At 45.0% G+C, this 24,289-nt stretch overlaps 1 protein-coding gene across 2 annotated transcripts in view; it reads right to left on the bottom strand.

The window, feature by feature from the left end:
- Positions 1-24,289, bottom strand: part of LOC129826226 (transmembrane protein 132D-like) — a 75,152-nt gene that overhangs the window by 27,573 nt on the left and 23,290 nt on the right. The window contains exon 3 of one of the 2 annotated variants that reach the window (XM_055886724.1): positions 12,498-12,635. The exons of the other annotated variant lie outside the window; for it this stretch is intronic. Within the exon in view, the coding sequence (XP_055742699.1) occupies positions 12,498-12,635 (138 nt within the window). The remainder of the gene's footprint in view (positions 1-12,497; positions 12,636-24,289) is intronic. 2 annotated transcript variants of the gene reach the window in all.

The raw sequence follows: 24,289 nt of genomic DNA, 5'->3' as shown, positions 1-24,289 counted from the left end.
AGCCGCATTGCTTCTTGACACACTGCTGGCTTAACCCGGAAGCCAGCCGCACCAATGTGTCGGAAGAAACACCATACAACTGGCGACCGTGTCGAAATCTTCTTTAAAGCTGTATCCAAATCCATTGAATGTAGTGATCACAATATAGTTGCCATTTACAGGATAACCAAAGTTCCAAAGACTGGTCCTAATATAGTGTAGAAGAGATCATACAATACGTTTTGTAGTGATTCCTATGTTGATGATATAAAGATGATATATTAATTGAAATTTTGGGGAAAAAGACAAACTCAGCTCCATCATTCCTTGAATCATATGGCTCATTCATTCCAAATCCCACTGATATTGGCAACTAATTTAATGATTTTTTCATGGGCAAGACTAGCAAACTTAGGCATGACATGCCAGCAACAAATGCCGACACTACACATCCAAGTATAACTGACCAAATTCTGAAAGCCAAGCATTGTAATTTTGATTTCCGAAAAGTGAGTGTGGCAGAGGTGAAAACATTATTGTTGTCTATCAACAATGACAAGCCACCTGGGTTTGACAACTTGGATAGAAAACTACTGAGGATAAAAGCAGACGATATTGCCACTCTAATTTGCCATATCTTCAATCTAAGCCCACAAGAAAGTTTGTGCTCTCAGACCTGGAGGGAAGCAAAGTAATTCCGTTAACCAAGAATAGTAAACCCCTCTTTACTGGCTCAAATAGCCGACCAACCAGCTTATTATCAACCCTTAATAAGCCATATATCAATTTGTTTACCGTAAAATGTAATTGTAACAGACTTTCAGCACGCTTATAGGGACGGACATTCAACATACCCACGGCACTTACACAAATGACAGAGAAATTGATGATAAAAAGATTGTGGGAGCTGTTTTGTTAGACTTCCTTGCGGCTTTTAACATTATCGATCACAGTCTGCTGCTGGAAAAATGTATGTGTTATGGCTTTACACCCCCTGCTATATTTTGGATAAAGAGTTACCTGTCTAACAGAACACAGAGGGTGTTCTTTAATGGAAGCCTCTCCAACATAATCCAGCTATAATCAGGAAATCCCCAGGCAGCTGTCTAGGCCCCTTACTTGTATGCGGATGACTCAACACTATACATGTCAGCTACTACAGTGAGTGAAATCACAGCAACACTTAACGATGAGCTGCAGTCAGTTTCAGAATGAGTGGCAAGAAGTAAGTATTTCTAAAACTAAAAGCAGTGTATTTGGGACAAACTATTCACTAAACCCTAAACCTCAACTAAATCTTGTAATGAATCATGTGGAATTTGAGCAAGTTGAAGAGACTAAACTGCTTGGAGTAACCCTGGATTGTAAACTGTCATGGTCAAAACATGAAAACCACAGTTGCTAAGATGGGGAGAAGTATGTCCATAATAAAGCGCTACTCTGCCTTCTTAACAACACTATCAACAAGGCAGGTCCTACAGGCCCTACTTTTGTTGCACTTGGACTACTGTCCAGTTGTGTGGTCAGGTGCCACAAAGAGGGACTTAGCAAAATTCCCAATTGCCTCAGAACAGGGCAGCACGGCTGGCCCGAACTGTCTCAGTACTTTTTTTGTAAGAGGTATTGCCATGCTGAATGCACAGAGTTGTCTGTTAAAACTACTAACACAGCTCGGACACCCATGCATACCCCATAAGATATGTCACCAGAGGTCTCTTCACAATCCCAAAGTATAGAACAGACTATGGGAGGCGTACAGTACTACATAGATCCATGGCTACATGGAACTCTATTCCACATCAGGTAACTGATGCAAGCAGTCAAATCTGAAGAGAAAAAAGAAAAATAATACACCTTATGGAACAACGGGGACTGTGAAGAAACACACACAGGCACAGACACACACTTACACAAACACATGATAAGACACACACTCAACACACATGTACACGTGGATTTTGTAATGTAGATATGTGGTAGCATAGTAGTGGTCTGAGGACACAAATTCATGTGTTGTGAAAAGTAATATGAAACGTAATGTCATGTAATATTTTAAATTCTGCCTTAATGTTGCTGGACCCCAGGAAGGGTAGCTGCTGCCTTGGCAGCATCTAATGGGGATACTTAATAAATACAAATACTCCACATTTTTTTTCTTTTTTTTAATATTTTTTATATTTTCACCTTTATTTAACCAGGTAGGCTAGTTGAGAACAAGTTCTCATTTGCAACTGCGACCTGACCAAGATAAAGCATAGCAGTGTGAACAGACAACAACACAGAGTTACACATGGAGTAAACAATAAACAAGTCAATAACATGGTAGAAAAAAAATAGTCTATATACATTGTGTGCAAAAGGCATGAGGTAGGCAATAAATCGAATAATTACAATTTAGCAGATTAACACTGGAGTGATAAATCATCAGATGATCATGTGAAAGAAGAGATACTGGTGTGCAAAAGAGCAGAAAAGTAAATAAATCAAAGCAGTATGGGGGGTGAGGTAGGTAAATTGGGTGGGCTATATACCGATGGACTATGTACAGCTGCAGCGATCGGTTAGCTGCTCGGATAGCAGATGTTTAAAGTTGTTGAGGGAGATAAAAGTCTCCAACTTCAGAGATTTTTGCAATTCGTTCGAGTCGCAGGCAGCAGAGAACTGGAAGGAAAGGCGTCCAAATGAGGTTTTGGCTTTAGGGATGATCAGTGAGATACACCTGCTGGAGCGCGTGCTACGGGTGGGTGTAGCCATCGTGACCAGTGAACTGAGATAAGGCGGCACTTTACCTAGCATAGCCTTGTAGATGACCTGGAGCCAGTGGGTCTGACGACGAACATGTAGCGAGGGCCAGCCGACTAGGGCATACAGGTCGCAGTGGTGGGTCGTATAAGGTGCTTTAGTAACAAAACGGATGGCACTGTGATAAACTGCATCCAGTTTGCTGAGTAGAGTATTGGAAGCTATTTTGTAGATGACATCGCCGAAGTCGAGGATCGGTAGGATAGTCAGTTTTACTAGGGTAAGTTTGGCGGCGTGAGTGAAGGAGGCTTTGTTGCGAAATAGAAAGCCGACTCTAGATTTGATTTTGGATTGGAGATGTTTGATATGAGTCTGGAAAGAGAGTTTGCAGTCTAGCCAGACACCTAGGTACTTATAGATGTCCACATATTCTCGGTTGGAACCGTCCAGGGTGGTGTTGCTAGTCGGGCGTGCGGGTGCAGGCAGCGAACGGTTGAAAAGCATACATTTGGTTTTACTAGCGTTTAAGAGCAGTTGGAGGCCACGGAAGGAGTGTTGTATGGCATTGAAGCTCGTTTGGAGGTTAGATAGCACAGTGTCCAAGGAAGGGCCAGAAGTATACAGAATGGTGTCGTCTGCGTAGAGGTGGATCAGGGAATCGCCCGCAGCAAGAGCAACATCATTGATATATACAGAGAAAAGAGTCGGCCCGAGAATTGAACCCTGTGGTACCCCCATAGAGACTGCCAGAGGACCGGACAACATTCCCTCCGATTTGACACACTGAACTCTCTCTGCAAAGTAGTTGGTGAACCAGGCAAGGCAGTCATTAGAAAAACCGAGGCTACTGAGTCTGCCGATAAGAATATGGTGATTGACAGAGTCGAAAGCCTTGGCCAGGTCGATGAAGACGGCTGCACAGTAATGTCTTTTATCGATGGCGGTTATGATATCGTTTAGTACCTTTTTAAAAAAAATTTTTTATCCCATTTTCTCCTCAATTTTCGTGGTATCCAATCGCTAGTAATTACTACCTTGTCTCATCGCTACAACTCCCGTACGGGCTCGGGAGAGACGAAGGTCGAAAGCCATGCGTCCTCCGAAGCACAACCCAACCAGCCGTACTGCTTCTTAACACAGCGCGCCTCCAACCCGGAAGCCAGCCGCACCAATGTGTCGGAGGAAACACCGTGTACCTGGCCCCCTTGGCTGGCGCGCACTGCGCCGGCCCGCCACAGGAGTCGCTGGAGCGCGATGAGACAAGGATATCCCTACCGGCCAAACCCTCCCTACCCCGGACGACGCTATGCCAATTGTGCGTTGCCCCACGGACCTCCCGGTCGCGGCCGGCTGCGACAGAGCCTGGGCGCGAACCCAGAGACTCGGGTGGCGCAGTTAGCACTGCGATGCAGTGCCCTAGACCACTGCGCCACCCGGGAGGCCCTTCGTTTAGTACCTTGAGCGTGGCTAAGGTGCACCCGTGACCGGCTCGGAAACCGGATTGCACAGCGGAGAAGGTACGGTGGGATTCGAGATGGTCAGTGATCTGTTTGTTGACTTGGCTTTCGAAGACCTTAGATAGGCAGGGCAGGATGGATATAGGTCTGTAACAGTTTGGGTCCAGGGTGTCTCCCACTTTGAAGAGGGGGATGACCGCGGCAGCTTTCCAATCCTTGGGGATCTCAGATGATACGAAGGAGAGGTTGAACAGGCTGGTAATAGGGGGTGCGACAATGGCGGCGGACAGTTTCAGAAATAGGGGGTCCAGATTGTCAAGCCCAGCTGATTTGTATGGGTCCAGGTTTTCCAGCTCTTTCAGAACATCTGCTATCTGGATATGGGTAAAGGAGAAGCTGGGGAGGCTTGGGCGAGTAGCAGCGGGGAGGGCGGGGCTGTTGGCCAAGGTTGGAGTCGCCAGGAGGAAGGCATGGCCAGCCATTGAGAAATGCTTGTTGAAGTTTTCGATTATCACGGATTTATCGGTGGTGACCGTGTTACCTAGCCTCAGTGCAGTGGGCAGCTGGGAGGAAGTGCTCTTGTTCTCCATGGACTTTACAGTATTCCAGAATTTTTGGGAGTTAGAGCTACAGGATGCAAATTTCTGCTTGAAAAAGCTGGCCTTTGCTTTCCTGACTGACTGCGAGTATTGGTTCCTGACTTCCCTGAACAGTTGCATATCGCGGGGGCTCTTCGATGCTATTGCAGTTCGCCACAGGATGTTTTTGTGGTCTGGAGGTCTGGAGTGAACCAAGGGCTATATCTGTTCTTAGTTCTGCATTTTTTGAACTAAGCATGCTTGTCTAATATGGTGAGGAAGTAACTTTTAAAGAATGACCAGGCATCCTCAACTGACGGGATGAGGTCAATATCCTTCCAGGGTACCCGGGCCAGGTCGATTAGAAAGGCCTGCTCGCAGAAGTGTTTTAGGGAGCGTTTGACAGTGATGAGGGGTGGTCGTTTGACCGCGGACCCATAGCGGATACAGGCAATGAGGCAGTGATCGCTGAGATCTTGATTGAAGACAGCAGAGGTGTATTTGGAGGGCAAGTTGGTCAGGATAATGTCTATTAGGGTGCCCATGTTTACGGATTTAGGATTGTACCTGGTGGGTTCCTTGATGATTTGTGTGAGATTGAGTGCATCAAGCTTACATTGTAGGACTGCCGGTGTGTTAAGCATATCCCAGTTTAGGTCAACTAACAGAACAAACTCTGAAGCTAGATGGGGAGCGATCAATTCACAGATGGTGTCCAGGGCACAGCTGGGAGCTGAGGGGGGTCGGTAGCAGGCGGCAACAGTGAGAGACTTATTTCTGGAGAGATTCATTTTTAAAATGAGAAGTTCGAACTGTTTGGGCATAGACCTGGAAAGTATGACAGAACTTTGCAGGCTATCTCTGCAGTAGATTGCAACTCCTCCCCCTTTGGCAGTTCTATCTTGACGGAAAGTGTTATAGTTGGGTATGGAAATCTCAGCATTTTTGGTGGCCTTCCTAAGCCAGGATTCAGACACGGCAAGGACATCAGGGTTGTCAGAGTGTGCTAAAGCGGTGAGTAAGACAAACTTAGGGAGGAGGCTTCTGATGTTGACATGCATGAGGCCAAGGCTTTTTCGATCACAGAAGTCAACAAATGAGGGTGCCTGGGGACATGCAGGGCCTGGGTTTACCTCCACATCACCCGAGGAACAGAGGAGTAGTAGGATGAGGGTGCGGCTAAAGGCTATCAAAACTGGTCGCCTAGAGCGTTGGGGACAAGGAATAAAAGAAGCAGATTTATGGGCGTGGTAGAATAGATTCTGGGCATAATGTGCAGACAGGGGTATGGTGGGGCACGGGTACAGCGGAGGCAAGCCCAGGCACTGGGTGATGATAAGAGAGGTTGTATCTCTGGACATGCTGGTCTCAATGGGTGAGGTCACCGCATGTGTGGGAGGTGGGACAAAGGAGGTATCCAAACCAAAACAATGATAACTAGCCTGAACAACAGTATACAAGGCATATTGATATTTGAAAGAGACATACAGTAAGGCATAAAGTGATTGCAGGTCTTGATTGGGAGAGCTAGCTAAAACAACAGGTGAGATAGCAGCAGCTAGTCAGCTAACACAGCAACAGCAGGTAAAAATGGCGACGACTAGGCACAGAAGGTCGGATTAACTACACACAGATCCTGAGTTAAAACACAGAGCCGACAGATAAAACACAAATAAACAAAATGGAGTACCGTGAATTAATGGACAGTCCAGCAGGCATCAGCTATGTAGCCAAGTGATCATAGTGTCCAGGGGGCAGCCGTAGATGGAGCAGGGAAGCCACTACTAAGCTAGCACGCGGCGTTTAAAGTTAGTTGCCCGGGGGGTGGTCTGCTCAGACGGAGGGGGTCTGCTCAGACGGAGGCCGGTTGAGGGCACAGCGGATGGGGTATTCGTCTGCAGACCAGACGTGGTCGTGTCGACAGAGAATCGAAGCCGGACGGCGATGGCGAAAGAGAGGTTGTGATTGTAGAATTGTGTTTGCTAACTGGTGCTAGCTTCGTGGCAGTGACGCTAGCTGCGCTAGCTGCAAGCTAGCTGTGAGGATCAGAAGTTGTGGCTCAGGGATTACGGCAGGAATCCGGCGTTGTTGTCGAGAGACAGTCCGATGCTGGTAAATTGGTGAGTAATATCCAGGCTAATAACAGGGCTGGTGTCTGTGCAGAAGGTAAAAAGCTGCTAGCAGCGGCTAATAATGGCTAAATTAGCTTGTAGCTGATTAGCTGGTTAGCTACTGGGGGTTCTTGAATGTGTTCCAAAGTTAAAAAATAATAGCGATTCCGTATCACATTGGGTGAGGTAGGTTACCGGAAGGTATAATCGAATTAAAAATCGAAAAGAGATAGATTTTTTTTTTTTAAATATATACAAGAAATACGAAAAATACAAACGTACACGAGAGGACTAAACAAACACGTCTACACTGCTACGCCATCTTGGAATGGCGTAGCAGTACAGTAACAATACTGACCTCAATGACAGATGGAAAAGAAGGAAGCCTGTACAGAATAAAATATTCCAAAACATGCACCCGATTTGCAATAAGCCACTTAAGTAAAACTTCAAAAAAGGTACTTTATGTCCTGAATACAAAGTGTTATGTTTGGGCCAAATCTAATACATCACTGAGTACCACTCTTCATATTTCTAAGCAGGCTGTGGGCTGCATCATGTTATAGGTATGCTTTTCAATGGCAAGGACTAGGGAGTCTTTTAGGATAAAAAGATACTGAATAGAGCTAAGCACGAGCAAAATCCTAGAGGGAAACGTCCTTTAGTCTGCTTTCTTACAGACACTGGGAGACAAATTCACCTTTCAGCATGGCAAAAACCTAAAACACAATGCCCAATATACACAGGAGTTGCTTACCAAGATAACATTGAATGTTCCTGACCGGCCTAGTTACAGTTTTGGCTTAAATCGGCTTTAAAATCTATGGCAAGACTTGAAAGCGGCTGTCTAGCCATGTTCAACAACTAACTTGACAGAGCTTAAAGAATTATAAAAATAATAATGTGCAATCCAGGTGTGAAAAGCGCTTAGAGACTTACCCAGAAATACTAACAGCTGTATCGCTGCCAAAGGTGATTCTAACACTCAGCGGTGTGAATATTTATGCAAATTAGATATTTCTGTATTTCATTTTCAATAATTTTGCTAAATTTTACACAAAAATCTTTTAAATTTATTTTTAATTCAGGAGGTAACACAAAAACAGGTGGAATAAGGCACTGTATATGGTTTGTATATAGCGTAGTGCAGGTATTCCCAAACTGGGTACCCCCGGTGCAATGCCGTCGGGGGTACGCCAAATACAAATGTGATTTTTGGGACATTTTTATTTTCTCACATTTTCAAACAGTCAATTTATATTTTCCAACGGGGCTATACATTTGGGTGAGTTTTTTCCCCCGCCTGGGTAGCCTCGTTTCACTGCCAAAAATAAAATTAAACCATCTAGTGTTCAGCGAAATAAGAAGACAATGTCAAATACAGGTAGCCTAGTCAAATAATTAACATCCAATCACATTAACCGTTACTCTCTCACGGGAATTTCATTAACGGTCCGTATGTAGCCAAACATAGCTGCTGCTCATGTTGGTATCTGTACTGATGGCACAAAAGCCATGACAGGGAGACATAGTGGAATGGTAACGCGCGTGCAAGCAGTTGCTCCCGACGCCACTTGGGTACACTGCAGCATCCACCGAGAGGCTCTTGCTACCAAGAGAATGCCTGACAGCTTGAAAGGCGTTTTGGACACTACAGTGAAAATGGTTAACTTTGTTAAAGCAAGGCCCCTGAACTCTCGTGTATTTTCTGCACTATGCAATAATATGGGCAGTGACCATGTAACGCTTTTACAACACATAAGGGAGCTGGTTATCAACGGGCAAAGTATTGGCACGTTTTTTTTTTTAATTGAGAGACGAGTTTTCTTTACTGACCATCATTTTCACTTGCATGATGACAAGTTTCTCACACGACTGGCCTATCTGGGTGATGTTCTTTCTCGCTTGAATGATCTGAATCTAGGATTACAGTCACTCTCCGCAACTATATTCAATGTGTGGGACAAAATTGAGGCTATGATTAAGAAGTTGGACAACACACAGGTCTTTTCATCATTGTATGATTTTTTTTCTGTGCAAATGAACTCAAGCTTACGGATAATGTAAAATGTGATATAGCGAAGCACCTGAGTGAGTTGGGTGCGCAATTACGCAGGTACTTTCCCGAAACGGATGACACAAACAACTGGATTCTTATCCCTTTCATGTCCTTCCTCCAGTCCACTTACCGATATCTGGACAAGAGAGCCTCATCGAAATTGCAACAAGCGGTTCTGGGAAAATTGAATTTAATCAGAAGCCACTGCCAGATGTCTGGATTGTGCTGCGCTCAGAGTATCCTGCTTTGGCAAATCACGCTGTTAAGACACCGATGCCCTTTGCAACCACGTACCTATGTGAGAGTGGATTCTCGGCCCTCACTAGCATGAAGACTAAATACAGGCCCAGACCGTTTGTGGAAAATTATTTAAGACTGAGACTTTCTCCAATAGAGTTATGTGCATCCTTTCAAGCACACCCTTCTCATTAACCTGTGGTGAGTTATTCACATTTTTCAAATAGGGTTTTACATGTAAGATGGTTAAATAAAGAGCAAAATTATTGATTATTATTATTTGTGCCCTGGTCCTATAAGAGCTCTTTGTCACTTCCCACGAGCCGGGTTGTGAGAAAAACTCACACTCATTCTTAAGTTTAATAAATGTATTGTATAGTGTGTGCAGGCTTACAATGATGGCAAAAAGTAACATTTGAGAGTGCGCTGACCCTGGTGCTAGAGGGGGTACGCAGGTGGAGGTTAAATGTTTGAAGGGGTACGGAACTATAAAACGTTTGGGAACCACTGTTCTAGTGAGTGTGCGTAGGGTAACTGCAGAGGGTTTGGGTACACTCTTTGAAAAAAGGGTTCTTCAGCTGTCCCCATAGATAACCTTTTTTTGTTTCAGGTGGAACCCATTTTAGGGGTTTGCCAGACTATAGCAGAGTGAACAGTCTATGGCTTGGGTGGCTGGAGTCTTTGGCAATTTTTCGGGCCTTCCTCTGACACTGCCTGATATAGAGGTCCTGGATAGCAGGGAGCTCGGCCCGTGTGATGTACTGGGCTGTCCGCACAACCCCCTGTAACGATTTGCGGTCAAGAGTGGTGCATTTGCCATACCAAACGGTGCTGCAGCCAGTCAATATGCTCTTGACAGTGTAGCTGCAGAACCTTTTGAGGATCCAAGGGCCCATGTCAAATCTTTACAGCCTCCTGAGGGGGCAGAGACGCTACCGTGCCCACTTCATGACTGTGTAGGTGTGTGTGGACCATGTTAAGTCCTTAGTGATGTGGACGCCAAGGAACTTGAAGGTCTCAACCCGCTCCACGACAACCCTGTCGATGTGGATGAGGGCGTGCTCTCCCCTCTTTCTCCTATAGTCCATGATCAACTCCTTGGTCTTACTGACGTTGAGGGAGAGTTTATTGTCCTGGCACCAAAAGCTAAGTCTCTGACCTCCTCCCTGTAGGCTGAGTCATCGGCGTCGGTGATCCGGCCTACCACCGCCGTGACGTCAGCAAACTTCAAGATGGTGTTGGAGTCGTGCGTAGCCACGCAGTTGTGGGTAAACAGGGAGTACAGGAGGGGACTAAGCACACAAAGTCAAATGCAAGCACAAAGCTAATCTGATGAGTTCTCTATCATTTATTCTTTAAGATCTTCTTTAATTCTGCACACCATATGTAAAAGCACAAAAAAGAGAGATTTACTTTAATTAAATAATCTTAGTATATTGCACAAAAACACAACAAACCATAAATGTTTTAGTCAAGTAACATAACAAGATGTGCCCGATTAAAAGAGGGTCTCTATCCCACATTAAAACAGATTTTGCCGGTTTAATCTGGCATTACATTGAAATGGGGGACACCATTATAGCCTTCTGTCATTCTTGTGGGTGAAGCAGTGAAGTACTCCAACCCCCAGATTATTAAAGGGACAGCACTCTCACTAAGCAGCTGTTTTAAGTCGGAAGATCCATTGCAGTCTATTGTCAAACAGAGGCAAAAAATGTCTTAATATCCAGATAGCTGCATAAACACTCACAGTACTTACTGACACTATAGGAAACTGAGAGACAAAGTCCATGAAATCCCCAAAGTGGTGTGACATTAGACAGCCCCTACAGGGGGTCTAGTAAATTATGACATTTTAAGATGGATTAGCCCTAACAAACGATTTTGCATCCACAAATATGGTCCCCAAAACGGGTTTGATAAACAATGAACTAATACCATCTCATAGGAAAAACAAGAAAATGAGGTCAACCCAGCTCAATTCAATCATGGACACCAAAATGCTTCAACTAAAACTACAAACGACAAATGAAGTGCCACTTTTGATTTCATGGGAACCTCTCATAGACTATAAATACCTGGAGCCACACCAGATCATCTAAAGGTCATCCAAGCCACAGAGTTGGTCAGTTACATGGAATGTCAATTGAAGGTCCTGTTCCAGCATGGACAGGTTCCTACATCTGGTGTATTGTCCTCAAGCAAGGAAAAGGTTACACTTCAGAAAGAGGACCATGACTCTAGACATATTTGTGACAGCAGCAATGGTACCAGAAAAATATCCCACAGACTTAAAAGGACATACAAGTTTAGCTTGTAGGAACGAAAGGGGTATTATCAACAAAGCCACATCTTCACATTGACTGGGGCTAGCTAATGTTTAATGTTAATCATTGTTTAATTGTTTTCCAAAAGCACTAACATACTGTAAAGGATACAATTTTTTTTAAATATTCTAAATAGGGGACAGAAATACTTTTCAACGATTTCATGTGAACTATAGATAAGCAATTAGACATTTCCAGAGATTGACGTAGCCCTTTCCTGCAGTCAAATTACCAAATTGCCCTCTGGTGGCCTCATTGGTGGAATGTTAATATTTTTCATAATTTCATAATTAATAAACATGATACATTTTTTAACACCGGTGTTCCTATGTCAAATGGTTTTGTTATATTTCAGTCTTCTGTGATTTATATAAAGTCTCATATTGAGATGCAAACTCAAAATTGAATACATTTCAACTTTATATCTGACATGGTACAGGTGTCTTCTTTTTTCTAAGCCCATAACCATGTGTGTGAGGCGTATACTTTTCTTTCAGAGTAGATTGTTTAAGACTACCAAGAAACACTCTGCGTGACCCTGATTTAGCCCACTGCATAAAATGTTAAGAGGTAGCTCTACTTAATAAGGTGTGAGGACAGTGGCCTTTTTAAAAGCAGATTTACTTAAGCTTTTCCCAGCAGCAGTTTTGTGCTTGGATAGCATACGGTGTCTTGTCAGGTCAGATAGGCTAAGCCTCGGTCAAAATGGCATCGTGTGTGGGTGGTATTTACGAGGCATTATCCTACTCATACTACTTTGCAGACTATTTTTCACTCCCTCAGGCAAAATTGAAATCATTAAGCCCCAGTAGCATGTACACTATTATTACAACAACCCATGACATAATATAACTTCTTAACATTCAGAAGTGTGTTTAAATCTGTCTATGAGCAGCCAAACCCAGACGTGAATGGTCCATCCATGGTCCAGTGGTTGAACACGGTGAGTTTAATGGAGTTCACTGACAGTAAATTGGGGGATGGTTGTGTATTTTCAGCAGACTTGCCTTTTTCCCGGTATGGCAGACTTCCTCTGACAAACAACAGCGATGGTGCCATCTGCTCCAGCGTCCAGAGTGATATCCCACAGCAACGAGTTACTAGGTGTTGCTGTGCGAAACGACACTCCTTTCTTTACAATCGCTCTGTGAATGAAGACAAGAAAAATGTATAAGACAAATACCGCCAACTTTAAATTGTACACCTAGAAGTAAGTCCATCTCCACTGGACCTAGCTAGTATGATGTTGGCCTCCCATAGCTTGGGGCCATGAACTTATTCGTTCCTAAGCCCTTCAGTCAATCAAAGTCCACTTTTCTCGTAGCAAATCCCTATCATTTAAGAGGTTTGAGCAAACCCCATAGGATAGGTTTCAATAGCCAGAGGAAAAATGCATTTTGAGTGTTTAGTTTTCCTCATATACTATGGGCATCTTTGGTCCTGTCTCGTACACAAATTATTCGTAGTGTACTAATGGCTTGTTGGCCTGCTGGCCTCTCATTTGTAAATGATAAGCATTCTCTAATGCAGCTGAACACAGAGTACAACAACAGAGAGTTCAATGTGAATTGATAATATTACCCTGCTATTAATGGCTAGTGTAAAAGGTTTTACCGGGAGTTAGCGTAGCGTATGAGTAGAGAGAGGTCAGATATATACATGAAAACATCCATAGTGTTGTACCGGAGAGGCATCCTACTTTCCATCCTCTGCCAATGTACAGGATAACAACACTGCCCTCGTTGATCTCGTCTTTCTTTAGAGCCACTCAAAGTATGTTTCAAATACAATTCTTCCAGCTTAATGTTCTATAAAAACGGAGCACCACCAAGTTGTTTCTTCATAAAGATATTCCTAATAGTGTGTAACATCGTCCGTGTAGTATTATCATGTGCATGCATGTCATGTGTAGCCTAATGCTGCTCATGGGTTTATCCCTGACTCTTTCAGACATACATTCTGGCAGTAAAACAACAGTGAGCACATTTTGTGTCTCTGGGGGGAGGTAATCTACGATATGAGCATCCATCTGATCCTCTCTACTCCCCCTCCTGTGGGACATTCAAGGTCATATGGACAGATGCTATACTCATGCTACTGCCATGCATATGTACTCATCCCGTTTAAAAACACATTTGTTTGAGTTAATGTTATTTGCCTATGTGTGTAGTTGTGGGTGTTTTGTAAGTGTGCATGTGTGGTGTGTGTTTGTATATGTCTGCTTGAACATCTGCACATACAGCTCTTCCAAGATGTAATCAGGAGTACTGGTTTGAAAGCTCAAGGGAGCACTAATCTTGGCATGGAGGTTGCTGAAATCGTCCTGTGATGCTGCCACATGGAGCACAGAAATGACCCAATGCCTTCGGCTCTCCCTCTGTCTCCTCTCCCTCTCGCTCTCTCCTTCTCTCTGTCAACATGAGGGGACATACTTGTGGCACGTGTGAGACAGGGACTCAGACATTTCAGTAAGATTTCACTGATCCTGCCATGTTACTGCTACAATCTCTATCCGACAAAAGTGCAAACAGTACTTACTAGACTGGCAAAGGAAAGTTTGGCGATCACAGGAGAATTACACATCCCCAAAGGGGCTGGATGGATGTAAATCAGGAAATATCTTGGGATAATCTAAAAAGAGTTGCAAGCAACAGAAATGTCAATTCCGGGCAGTACAGTCTGATGGTGGAGTAACTAACACAGTGCTCAACGCCCTGTTTTGTGTGTGTGTGTGTGTGTGTGTGTGTGTGTGTGTGTGTGTGTGTGTGTGTGTGTGTGTGTGTGTGTGTGTGTGTGTGTGTGTGTGTGTGTGTGTGTGTGTGTGTGTGAAGGTGACCTGCCTCTCTCTGTACTGTTCATCCATTAGAGTAAGTGGCACAGAGGGGACAGGGAGGGGCCCTCACTATATTGTTAGCAACAACCAGCAGGTTCCCAGGGGGAAAGCAGGAGCAAATGCACAGGAGACGGACAGGCTCTGAGGGGAGCAGGACTGACAGGCTCTGAGGGGAGAACGGGAGTGGAGAAGCAGCCACAGATTAACAGGGGGACAGGGACTGTGAGTGGGGGTGGAGGTGACTGGGTAGAAGGGGACATGCCTGTCACCACCCATCTCTCCTGACCACAACAACACTCCTGGAGGCAGGATGACAGGTGACCTTGAGGCCTCTACAACCTCTGGGATAAAGGTATAGTAATATACCAACAGTACCAGGAGATGTTATAAAAGCTAGAACATCCTGTCTTCACATGAACTTCCATTAGTTTAGCAGTTACTACAGGGGCAGGTCACAGCATAATTCTTATTCTGACTCATAAGGATTTGCTGGGGTCATAGTGGTAAACAGAACAATGCTATTATTTGCCATCAATGAATTGGCATCTATAATGAAAAAACCCTGATGACACGCTTCTAGTAATAAGTAATGAGAAAATATCTGAGAACAGTTAATCTGGTAATGGCATTCTAAATATAACCACTCATGCTAGTGTTGAGCCTGGTGGTGTAGGGTTTACCTAATCAAAATTAACTGTTACAAGAGTACCTATCTGCCTTTTCTCCCCCAGGCCCTCTGGGATCTAAGGGGGAAACCCCACGGTGATGAGAGGGGGGAGGGATTTTTCTTAACAGTGGTTCAGAGCAAGAACCATAGCGGTCAGTGACTGTGCTTAGGCAGTGCTGGCTGGGGAGGCAGGAGGAGGAGGTATCGAGGCACCAGGGCAGGGAAGATGGATTGGCCCAGAGACTGGAGCTGACAGTGTGTGAGAAAAGCAGCTCTCAGGTGCTGCACCTGCCATCCATCTCACTTCTCTCCAGGCAAGGTTTGAGTGTCGAACTAACGTGTATTTTGCATACCGATGCCCCACCACCTGACCACCTCCACTCCACACTGCCACAGGAAGCCATGGCCTCTCTTACTTCTGTCACACACAGTCATGGCAGCCCTTCCCTCCTGTCCCCCTCCAGTCAGCAACCCCCTCCCCTGTGCTTGTTTGATCTTCTCTCTAAGCCTTATTTATTTCAGTCATAACTGAGTGAGTGAATAATGGCAGACCCTAAACATCAAGTAAACAGTCTTAAATGTAGATTAGCCTGACTTTAATTCACCATATTAGTGCATTTTCTGTGATAATAAAATACAATTTGGGGACAAGTACCACTATGGTTGTTAAAAAAAACAAAAATACAATCATCCAATGTAAAGTGAATGATTGTATCGATGATTGTATGAAGATGAAAAATAATTCCACAGATAATAAAGGGAAAACCAGCCATGTCATGGACCCAGATTATAAAGTGAAAACCAGCCACATCGAGGACACCAACACCTTGCTCCCGGACAGGCTAAACACCTTCTTCGCCCAAAACATAGCGCCACCGCCGCGGGCCACCGCCGCTCACGAGAACTGACCTCTCATTCTCCCGGGCCGACATGAGTAAGACATTTAATTGTGTTAACCCTCACAAGGCTGCTGGCCCAGATGGCATCCCTAACCGTGTCCTCAGAGCATGCGCAAACCTCTCCCTATCCCAGTCTGTTGTTCCCCGTTGCTTCGAGATGTCCAACATTGTTCCAGTACACAAGAAAGCAAAGGTCACTCAGCTAAATGACTATCGCCCCGTAGCACTCACTTCTGTCATCATGAAGTGCTTTGAGAGGCTAGTTAAGGATCATATCACCTCCACCGTACAAAACACCCTTGACCCATTACAATTTGCATACCGCCCCAACAGATCCATGGATGACGCAATTACCATCGCACTGCACACTGCCCTATCCCATCTGGACAAGAGGAATACCTATGTAAGAATGCTGTTCAACAACAACTGCTCCGGGTGCCAATGATGTGGACGTCTATTAAGGAGGCCCCTGCACCTCTCTGATTCAGAGGGGCTGGGTTAAATATGGAAGACACATTATACTTCCCTTCCCCTCATCGACTACAACTCAGCCTTCAACACCACAGTGCCCCCCAAGATTATCACTAAGCTCCCTGCCCTGACCTTTAGTCACTGTTACTAGCTGCCTGCAACCCCGTACTCTACCATGCACCTTAGAGACTGCTGCCCAATGTACATAGTCATTGAACACTGGTCACATAAATAATGTTTACATACTGTTTTATCTACTTCATATATACTGCTCAAAAAAATAAAGGGAACACTTAAACAACACAATGTAACTCCAAGTCAATCACACTTCTGTGAAATCAAACTGTCCACTTAGGAAGCAACACTGATTGACAATAAATGTCACATGCTGTTGTGCAAATGGAATAGACAACAGGTGGAAATTATAGGCAATTAGCAAGACACCCCCAATAAAGGAGTGGTTCTGCAGGTGGTGACCACAGACCACTTCTCAGTTCCTATGCTTCCTGGCTGATGTTTTGGTCACTTTTGAATACTGGCGGTGCTTTCACTCTAGTGGTAGCATGAGACGGAGTCTACAACCCACACAAGTGGCTCAGGTAGTGCAGCTCATCCAGGATGGCACATCAATGCGAGCTGTGGCAAGAAGGTTTGCTGTGTCTGTCAGCGTAGTGTCCAGAGCATGGAGGCGCTACCAGGAGACAGGCCAGTACATCAGGAGACGTGGAGGAGGCCGTAGGAGGGCAACAACCCAGCAGCAGGACCGCTACCTCCGCCTTTGTGCAAGGAGGAGCAGGAGGGGCACTGCCAGAGCCCTGCAAAATGACCTCCAGCAGGCCACAAATGTGCATGTGTCTGCTCAAATGGTCAGAAACAGACTCCATGAGGGTGGTATGAGGGCCCGACGTCCACAGGTGGGGGTTGTGCTTACAGCCCAACACCGTGCAGGACGTTTGGCATTTGCCAGAGAACACCAAGAGTGGCAAATTCGCCACTGGCGCCCTGTGCTCTTCACAGATGAAAGCAGGTTCACACTGAGCACATGTGACAGACGTGACAGAGTCTGGAGACGCCGTGGAGAACGTTCTGCTGCCTGCAACATCCTCCAGCATGACCGGTTTGGCGGTGGGTCAGTCATGGTGTGGGGTGGCATTTCTTTGGGGGCCTCCATGTGCTCGCCAGAGGTAGCCTGACTGCCATTAGGTACCGAGATGAGACCATATGCTGGTGCGGTTGGCCCTGGGTTCCTCCTAATGCAAGACAATGCTAGACCTCATGTGGCTGGAGTGTGTCAGCAGTTCCTGCAAGAGGAAGGCATTGATGCTATGGACTGGCCCGCCCGTTCCCCAGACCTGAATCCAATTGAGCACATCTGGGACATCATGTCTCGCTCCATCCACCAACGCCATGTTGCACCACAGACTGTCCAGGAGTTGGCGGGGATGCTTTAGTCCAGGTCTGGGAGGAGATCCCTCAGGAGACCATCCGCCACCTCATCAGGAGCATGCCCAGGCGTTGTAGGGAGGTCATACAGGCACGTGGAGGCCACACACACTACTGAGCCTCATTTTGACTTGTTTTAAGGACATTACATCAAAGTTGGATCAGCCTGTAGTGTGGTTTTCCACTTTAATTTTGAGTGTGACTCCAGACCTCCATGGGTTGATAAATTTGATTTCCATTGATAATTTTTGTGTGATTTTGTTGTCAGCACATTCAACTATGTTAAGAAAAAAGTATTTAATAAGAATATTTCATTCAGATCTAGGATGTGTTATTTTAGTGTTCCCTTTATTTTTTTGAGCAGTGTATATATATATATATAGTATAATGTGTCTTCTTATATACAGACACAAACACACACACAGAGACACAGTATAGACGGTAACGCTTTACTTGACACCCAGCGTCATACCATGAGAGTTAAAATAACTTAATAATTTATGGTCATAACACTGTCATGACACATTTGTTGAGACCTGTTGTAACATATAGTAAACTGTGTTATTTTATGGCTGGTTATGACACCTACATACGACTGTAAAAACCCACAAAACCTATTACACAAGGCTAAACATTCCATTATTCCATAGTCTGTGTGTCAACAGTATGTTCATGAAATATATTTTTTTATTGACCATGTTAAATTATCATTGAAATTGTGCACACATTGATGTCAGACATTGTCCTACCCCAATGCTCTGTTGCTGATGACTGGGATGAATGCAGGAGCAGATCAAGACACCCTCTTTGTGACTGATGACTGATATAAGTGCATGTACGCGATGGGCCTATCTGGCTTATATGATTATGGTGGTCATAATGCTTATTGACAGTGTCATAAAGTGTATTTTCTTAGTCCAAGTAAAGTGACACAGGATGGTCATAATGCTTCATGACAGTGTCATAAAGCGTATTTTAGAACAAGTTACTTAATAAAATATGCTGAAAATACAAAGGACTTAAGAGACAAACTTTCAAACAAAAGGAAACTTCTTGGCAAGGAAAAAACGAATTTGAATAAATGTGTGTTTTGACACTCTTATGTAGGTGTCATAACCAGCCATAAAATAGCGCAATATAAGGCACAACAGGTGTAAATATATGGGTCATGACGGTGTTATGACAATATTATGACAGATTAGGGCAAGTTATGTCAGCTGTTACGACATATTATGACATGGTTATGACCAGGTGTCAAGTAAAGTGTTACTGTATATACTGTATTTTTTTATTTGGGGGATTTGCGTGTATTGTTAGGTATTACTGCACTGTTGGAGCAAGGAAGATAAGATTTTCACTACACTCGCGATAATATCTGCAAGCTATGTGTACGCGACAAATAAAATTCTATTTGATTTGATAATACAGCCGTCGGCATAGTCATGAGGCTCCCCATCCTAATTTGACCTGGTTTTGAGGGCAACCCAGTGCCCTATCCCAGTAAGACCCACTCCACAGGCAGGCCCACCTGTTCAGGGGTTACAATCAGGCCCCTGATCCACTTTTCCTTCACATCTCTGGCTCCGTACAGACGAATCCCTGCAGAGACATGGCACAAATACTGAAAACTGTAATACTACAAATGCAATCTCAAACAGATGCAATCTTTCGTTATGCAAGCAAATAACCATCGTTCAGTCAGTCTGATGTTCCGCCATTCATCAATGACATGCTTGTCATACTTATGTGGCAGTTTAGGGAGTTCTTTAGGGCAATGTTAACGCCAGATGGCCACCCAGCAAACAGGAGATGTCATGAGGACATTCAGTAACGTTCCCATTAGGTCTCTTAAGGGTTTCTGCACAACGTTATCCCACTGACTTTCTGAGAACATTCTAAGAAGGCTGGGTGATTGTCCCAAGGGAACGTTCTCTAGGGGACCTCTGTCTTGTTCCCTGTACATTCCCAGGACGCCACTGAGGACCATGTCAGGTAGGGATTCATATTTTCCATAAAATCTACCAAGTTTCCATAGTGGGAATAATTCATAGTTATCCAGAAAATACAACAACATTTGGAAGTGCCAATTTAAAGCGTTTAAAACCAAGGTCACTATGCCAGGGTCCTCTCAAAATAAGATTAACGCTGCTCCACATTGCCTGTTTGTCTGTGCCACTATGTAAAGATTTCGCAGCATGTGAAACGGATATTTAGTAATGATAGGAGGGGCGTTGTTGGGGCTGTGTTTCTGGACCTAAGGAAGGCTTTTGATACTGTTAACCATGAGGTTATCAGCACAAAATTGCCCAAGTTCAACTTTTCCCCCGATGCCTTGAGATGGATGAAATCATATCTTGAAGGCAGAACTCAGTGTGTCAGAGTGCGCAATGAGCTGTCACCCACTCTCAGCTATGATGTGGGCGTGCCTCAAGGGCCAATACTGGGGCCCCTCCTGTTCAGCCTGGACATTCATGATCTGCCTTCTGTCTGTACTGGGTCTGAAGTTCACATGTATGGAGATGATACAGTGATATATGTGCATGCAAAGAGCAAACAACAAGCTGCACAAGAACTCACTACTGTAATGGTCCAGGTTACAAAGTGGCTCAGTGACTCGTGTTTGCATCTTAATGTGAAAAAAACTGGCTCCCTCTTGCCTCAGTACTTTTGTTAAACAGAAAACCCAAACATATGGCAGCAGATCCATATGGCAGCAGATCCACAAGGTCTGCCATGAGAGGTGACTGTATAGTTCCTTTAGTAAATCTGCTTTCTCTGTGAGAGCTTCCCATGTCTGGAATACGCTGCCATCAGACACACATAACTGCACCACCTATCACACTTTCACATGAAGACATGGCTAAAGGTGAATCAGATTTGTGAACATAATCCCTAGCTGTGTATTGCCGCTTTCCATGTTGTCTGTTGTCTGTAGCTTGTGAGGTGTGGAAACGCTTTGTTGCTTTTATGGATTTTGTCTTGTTGCTTTTTGTGCTATGTTGCTCTGTCTGAATGCTATGTCTTGCTTGTCCTATGTTGCTCTGCATGTCCTCACTGCTCATTAATTATCTGTATTGTAATTGTTTTTAATAACCTGCGGTTGCGGACTGCGGTTGAAAATTAGCCGGCTGGCTAAAACCGTCACTTTTACGTTTATTAATGTGCACTGTCCCTGTAAAAATAAAAATTAACTCAACTCAGAGTAACTTTAATCGCCAATGACATTGCTGTGAATTGCAAAACAGGCCGTTCATAAATTCTGAGCGTTATTATGTTCCTCAATTAATTCAGCACATTTCATCAATAGGTCTAGGTTATCTCGAAACAGAGCGCGCTCAGGACGCACAGAGCAAACCTCGAGTAGGCTATAGCGCTGTTGAATCATACTAACATTGTAACAGCAGTCAAACAAAAGTCAAATGACCAAAGTTGCAAAGCTTGCCACATAACCTCCGAAAAATGACAGAATACAGTGCATTTGGTAAGTATTCAGACCGCTTGACTTTTTCCACATTTTGTTACGTTACAGCCTTATTCTAAAATTGATAACATTGTTTTTTCCTCATCAATCTAAACACAATACGCCATAATGACATAGCAAAAAAAGGATTTTAAATGTCTGCTAATTCAAAATAAAAAACGAAATATCACATTTACATAAGTATTCAGACCCTTTACTCAGTACTTTGTTGAAGCACCTTTGGCAGCGATTAAATCATTGAGTCTTCTTTGTGTAACGGATGAAATGGCTAGCTAGTTAGCGGGTACGCGCTAGTAGCATTTCAATCAGTTACGTCACTTGCTCTGAGACTTTAAGTAGGGTTGCCCCTTGCTTTGCAAGGGCCGCGGCTTTTGTGTAGCGATGGGTAACAACGCTTTGTGGGTGTCAGTTGCTGATGTGTGCAGAAGGTCCCTGGTTCGCGCCCGGGTCGGGGCGAGGGGACGACGTAAAGCTATACTGTTACATATATAAGGTCCCACGGTTGACAGTGCAATGTCAGAGCAAAAACCAAGCCATGAGGTCAAATTAATTGTCCGTAGAGCTCCGATACAGAATTGTGTCGAGGCACAGATCTGGAGAAAGGTACCAAAAATGTCTGCAGCATTGAAGGTCCTCCATTATTCTTAAATGGAAGAAGTTTGGAACCCCCAAGACTCTTCCTAGAGCTGTCCGCCCAGCCAAACGGAGCAATCTGCGGAGAAGGGCCTTGGTCAGGGAGGTGACCAAGAACCCGATGGTCACTATGACCGAGCTCCAGAGTTCCTTTGTGGAGATTGAAGAACCTTCCAGAAGAACAACAATATCTGCAGCACTCCACCAATCAGGCCTTTTATGGTAGAGTGGCCAGACAGAAGCCACTCCTCAGTAAAAGGCACAAGACAGCCCACTTGGAGTTTGCCAAAAGGCACCTAATGGACTCTCAGACCATGAGAAACAAGATTCTCTGGTCTGATGAAAAAAAGATTGTACTCTTTGACCTGAGTGCCAAGCGTCACGTCTGGAGGAAACCAGGCACCATCCCTATGATGAAGCGAGGTGGTGGCAGTATCATGCTGTGGGGATGTTTTTCAGTGGCAGGGACTGAGAGATCAGGATCGAGGGAAAGATGAACGGAGCAAAGTACTGAGAGATCCTTGATGAAAACCTGCTCCAGATTTCTCAGGACCTCAGACTGGGGCAAAGACTCACATTTCAACCGGACAACGACCCTAAGCACACAGCCAAGACAACACAGAACTTGAATACAAGTCTTGGAATGTCATTGAGTGGCCCAGCCAGTCCCCGGACTTGAAACCGATCTCTGAAAATAGCTGTGTAGCAATGCTCCCCATCCAACCTGACCGAGCTTGAGAGGATCTGCAGAGAAGAATGAAGAAACTCCCCCAAATTCAGGTGTGCCAAGCTTGTAGAGCCATACCAAATGTAACGGATGTGAAATGGCTAGCTAGTTAGCGGGTGCGCGCTAGTAGCATTTCAATCAGTTACGTCACTTGCTCTGAGACTTAGTAGTAGTGTGTTGTAGTGTTGCCCCTTGCTCTGCAAGGGCCGCGGCCTTTGTGGAGCGATGGGTAACGACCGTGCTTCGTGGGCGACCGTTGTTGATGTGTGCAGAGGTTCCCTGATTCGCGCCCGTGTCGGGGCGAGGGGATGACGTAAAGTTACAACTGTTACATATAGACAGGTGTATGCCTTTCCAAATCATGTCCAATCAATTGAATTTACCACAGGTGGACTCCAGTCAAGTTGTAGAAACATCAAGGATGGTCAATCTAAACAGGATGCACCTGAGCTCAATTTTGAGTCTCATAGTGAAGGGTCTGAATACTTATTTAAATAAGGTATTTCTGTTTTCGCTTTGTCATTATGTGGTATTGCATGTAGAGATTGATGAGGAAAAATATTATTTTATCCATTTTAGAATAAGACTGACGTATGAAAATGTGGAAAAAGTCTAGCGGTCCGAATATTTGCCGAATACACTGTATCACCTATTTGGCAAAATTGAGTGACTGATTATACAGATAGCAGATCAGCTCATGAATAATGGGGAGTTGAAGAGAGGAAATTGTTTAAATGTCAAGGTATCTTAACTGGGCCAACCCTGTATAAAAAAAACATGTTCATATATCTACTCTCATATCTTTTGTTGACGTCACCTGTCTTTGGGATTGTCTCCACCCCCCTCCAGGTGTCGCCCCTCTTCCCCATTATCCCCTGTGAATTTATACCTGGGTTCTCTGTTTGTCTGTTGCCAGTTCATCTTGTTGGTTCGAGTCAACCAGCGTGTTTGTGTCTCAGCTCCTGCTTTTTCCAGTCTCTCTCCCTCCTGGTTTTGACCTTTGCCAGTCCTGACTCCGAGCCTGCCTGCCTGACCACTCTGCCTGAGCCTGCCTGCCTGACCACTCTGCCTGAGCCTGCCTGCCTGACCACTCTGCCTGCCCCTGAGCCTGCCTGCCTGACCACTCTGCCTGCCCCCGAGCCTGCCTGCCTGACCACTCTGCCTGCCCCTGAGCCTGCCTGCCTGACCACTCTGCCTGCCCCTGAGCCTGCCTGCCTGACCACTCTGCCTGCCCCCGAGCCTGCCTGCCCCCGAGCCTGCCCCCGAGCCTGCCTGCCTGACCACTCTGCCTGCCCCTGAGCCTGCCTGCCTGACCACTCTGCCTGCCCCCGAGCCTGCCTGCCTGACCACTCTGCCTGCCCCTGAGCCTGCCTGCCTGACCACTCTGCCTGCCCCTGAGCCTGCCTGCCTGCCGACCTGTAACTTTTCCCCCTCTCTGGATTACCGACCTCTGCCTTACCCTGACCCTGAGCCTGCCTGCTGTCCGGTACCATTGGCCCACCTCTGGTTTACTGACCCCTGCCTGCCTGGACCTGTCTATCGCCTGCCCCTGTTGAGATATTCTATTAACTATTGTTAATTCGACGTGGTCTGTATCTGGGTCTTACCTTCATACCTGATAATTAAATCACACATTCTCTACCAA

Source organism: Salvelinus fontinalis, chromosome 28 (genome assembly GCF_029448725.1).
Source record: "Salvelinus fontinalis isolate EN_2023a chromosome 28, ASM2944872v1, whole genome shotgun sequence".
Taxonomy (NCBI): domain Eukaryota; kingdom Metazoa; phylum Chordata; class Actinopteri; order Salmoniformes; family Salmonidae; genus Salvelinus; species Salvelinus fontinalis.
The sequence above is the reverse complement of the archived record's forward strand: the minus strand, read 5'-3'. Positions and strand labels throughout refer to the sequence as shown.